The 3,244-nt window shown below is 40.6% G+C and overlaps 1 protein-coding gene across 1 annotated transcript in view; it reads right to left on the bottom strand.

Annotated features, from left to right (window-relative positions):
• Positions 1-508, bottom strand: part of LOC116693430 (olfactomedin-4-like) — a 3,891-nt gene extending 3,383 nt beyond the window's left edge. The window contains exon 1 of the mRNA XM_032522416.1: positions 407-508. Coding sequence (XP_032378307.1) covers positions 407-436 — 30 coding nt within the window. The 5' untranslated portion in view covers positions 437-508. The remainder of the gene's footprint in view (positions 1-406) is intronic.
• Positions 509-3,244: the final 2,736 nt, after the last annotated feature.

Below are 3,244 nucleotides of genomic sequence, written 5' to 3'. Positions count from 1 at the left end.
GAGGAGCTGCAGCAATGCGCAGTACAACAAAAATATGGTGTTTTTAGAAAATTAAACCATGTTAACATATTCTGGTACAACCTCTAAATGCAATTGTGAACATGAAATGAGAATAATTTGAGCACTTTAACGCTGTAATGTAATCCTCAGAGGAAAATGTGCATCGTCAGTCAGGTCCAGTAAAGTGTCAGAGTGGAGGTTAGTCTTCCCTGTTATACTCTACAGCTGCAAGACGCACAATCACTCTATTAACTCACATTGTCCCACTAAAATCAAACCACACTGGAGACTGCACTCACAAAGAAAACTAAATAAGAAGAAAAAAGCCTCTGCATAAAGTCATAAAGTGCTACATATCTTCTTATTTGTCTAAAGTTTTCCAATAGCATATCAAGATGGAACTCACTGATGAGAGCAGCAGCAGGAGCAGCAGCATGTTCACAGCTGGGAAGATGAAGCGTGGACTGACAAGAACAGAAGCTGTTAGTACTGAAATCAGCCCCCCCCCCTTTCCCTTTTTTGTTCTTTAATACACGTGATCATAACAAACACACGTTTCCCTGACTGGCTTCTGGTCACTGATGAGTCACCACAGAACCACGAACCCTTCCTGTGGATGTGAAACTCTAAAAATGTGGAATTATGGAGTTTCCAAACAGATAATCAAGCCAGGAGTTCCCTTTATTCTTTCCCTTTCCTTCATTCAGTGGTTATTGCCAATATACTTTACAATAACCAAGTCTTGTCTCCTACTTGTAACCCTTCTGCTTTTAAAGTTTCAGAACTATGCATTTTTTATAACCAAATTACCCAAAAATAAAATGGATGCTTTTTTTTAGTAAAATTTAGGATCAGAGTTCTAATTTCATTGATTATGGCTGTTTCGTTCAATTTTATAGCATAACCCTGACTAAACTTTGACATATCTGTGATTATGCATCAATATCTGTTCCTCTATTAGTCAAAATGGTTCATTATTTCAGCTTGTTTTCTAGAAAATATGATAAATATCAATAAATGAAATATGAGGTCTGTTGCCCTTGAATTTCAAAAATCTGTGTAAAACTATACTGGTAATGAGTTAGTGTTAGTAGTGTTTATACTGGTGGTTATGGGATTAAAGTGGAAAAAAACTCCAAATAGGACACAAAAATTGTTGGAAAAAGCTCGCGAAACATTGGAAAAAGCAAAGAAATCGTCAAACTGTTTCTAAAAAAGTGTTCATTTTGACCCAGGAGGACAACACAAGGGTTATGAAAGAAGATTTACAAGAGATGATGTTTGCAAGTCCGTACCAAAAAACTATTCATGTCTGTCTGTCTGCCTGTCTGTCTGTCTCTCTGTCTGCCTGTCTGTCTGTCTGTCTGTCTGCCTGTCGTCTGCCTGTTCTGTCTGTCTCTCTGTCTGCCTGCGTCTGTTCTCTCTGTCTGCCGTGTCTGCTGTCTGTCTGTCTCTCTGTTGCCTGCCTGTTTGTCTCTCCTGTCTGCCTGTCTGTCTGGTCGTGTTCTCTGTTGCCTGCCTGTCTGTGTCTGCTGCCGTCTGTCGGTCTCTCTGTCTGTCTGCCTGCGTCTGTTCTGTCTGCCTGCGTGTTTGTCTGCGGTCTGTCTGTCTGTCTGTCTGTCTGTCTTGTCTGTCTGTCTGTCTGCCTGTCTGTCTGTCGTGTCTGTCTGCCTGCCTGTCTGTCTGTCTCTCTGTCTGTCTGCCTGCGTCTGTCTCTCTGTCTGCCTGTTTTGTCTGCTGTCTGCTCCTGTCTGTCTGTCTGTCTGTCTGTCGTGTCTGTCTCTCTCTCTGTCTGTCTCTCTGTCTGCTGTCCGTCTCTCTGTCTGTCTGTCTGTCTCTCTGTCTGTCTGTCTGTCTGTCTGTCTGTCTGTCAGTCTGTCTGTCTGTCTGTCTCTCTGTCTGTCTGTCTCTCTGTCTCTCTGTCTGTCCATCTGTCTGTGGAACTTCTTGAGTGGAATCATTGTCTGCGCTGAGTGCAGAGTCCTTTCTTTCTGTTCCTGAATCCGACGACCACATCCACCAATGCAGGGGGTGCTCCAGTAACAAAGGCACGTATTGGGGGCCACCGCTTCACTTTCATTTTTAATCATCAAGCGATTATTATTTCAGTTCCTCCAGACCTTCATCATGAATCCCTGGCAACAGACAAACACTTATCATTGTCAGTATCTCTCAATCAACACACGTGTCACCTGTGCGGCATTTGACACTCATACGTAAGGCAATCAACATCCCACTTATTAAATAAGAATACACAAGTATTGCAATTGAATTGGGATGTTGATGATTGGTCTATTGTCCCCACCTGGGGACACAGAATGTTTGTTGCTTGAGATAGTCTTAATGAAGGTCCCAAGGGACAAAGACTTATTTTTTGTTTTTTTAAATGTAGCCTATGAATATAAAACAATACAATATATTGTTTTGGGCTGGCGTCCATGTCTGAAACCCTTTTGAGTTCTGATTTATTTCTCAAAGGAGGACACATGACAAGTGATTTACAGAGCAGCATGAAGGTTATGCTGCAGCAGGTGAATTTCAGTAGGATGTTAAGGTCAGGCTGATAGATTTGTTTTCTGTATTCCTTTCATATTCATTTTTTATATGTCTGTTTGTTTTGGTTTTCACCATTCATCAAGGCAAATTCCACATATTAGGATTGACTGTGGCAATAAATAAAATGGAGGTGGAGCTAAGGGAGCAGCATACATAAAAGCTCATAAACCAAACACATCACTCAAAGGGTTGTGTCTGAAATATGTTTTTGTTGATCAAAACAGGTAATTAACTTACTTTTAAGCAACACACAATCAAGTTGAGTTCACCTGACTCTAAAGTGCTGATCAAACCTTAATGAAACAATAATAATAATCCAATATTATAATGAGTACTTTCACCACTTGAGTGCATTTTGCTGTCTTAACCATTCTGTAGCTGTTGGAGTCATTTAGACTAGAAATGCCTGTAAATTAGTATTTTTCCATTGTGATAAGTTCTAGTTGTGCTACCAAAATAAAGGATCTGAATACTTCTTTCACCAATGATCTTAGTCCTCAAAAAGGAAAAACGTTTTAGCTCAAAATATCTTATGTAACATCTGTCAGTATTCCGAGGGTTTTCCTTTATTATATAAAGAAAAGTCCAAGTGGCGCCTTCCAATTTCCAACCGCAAGGAGGAAGTGATCACATTCTGGAAGAAACATGACTAATGGCACACACGCACACGCACACGCACACGCACACG

The sequence above is a fragment of the Etheostoma spectabile genome, chromosome 8, assembly GCF_008692095.1.
Source record: "Etheostoma spectabile isolate EspeVRDwgs_2016 chromosome 8, UIUC_Espe_1.0, whole genome shotgun sequence".
NCBI classification, from domain to species: Eukaryota; Metazoa; Chordata; class Actinopteri; order Perciformes; family Percidae; genus Etheostoma; species Etheostoma spectabile.
Note: the sequence above shows the minus strand (reverse complement) of the source record. Positions and strands in the feature narration are given on the sequence as shown.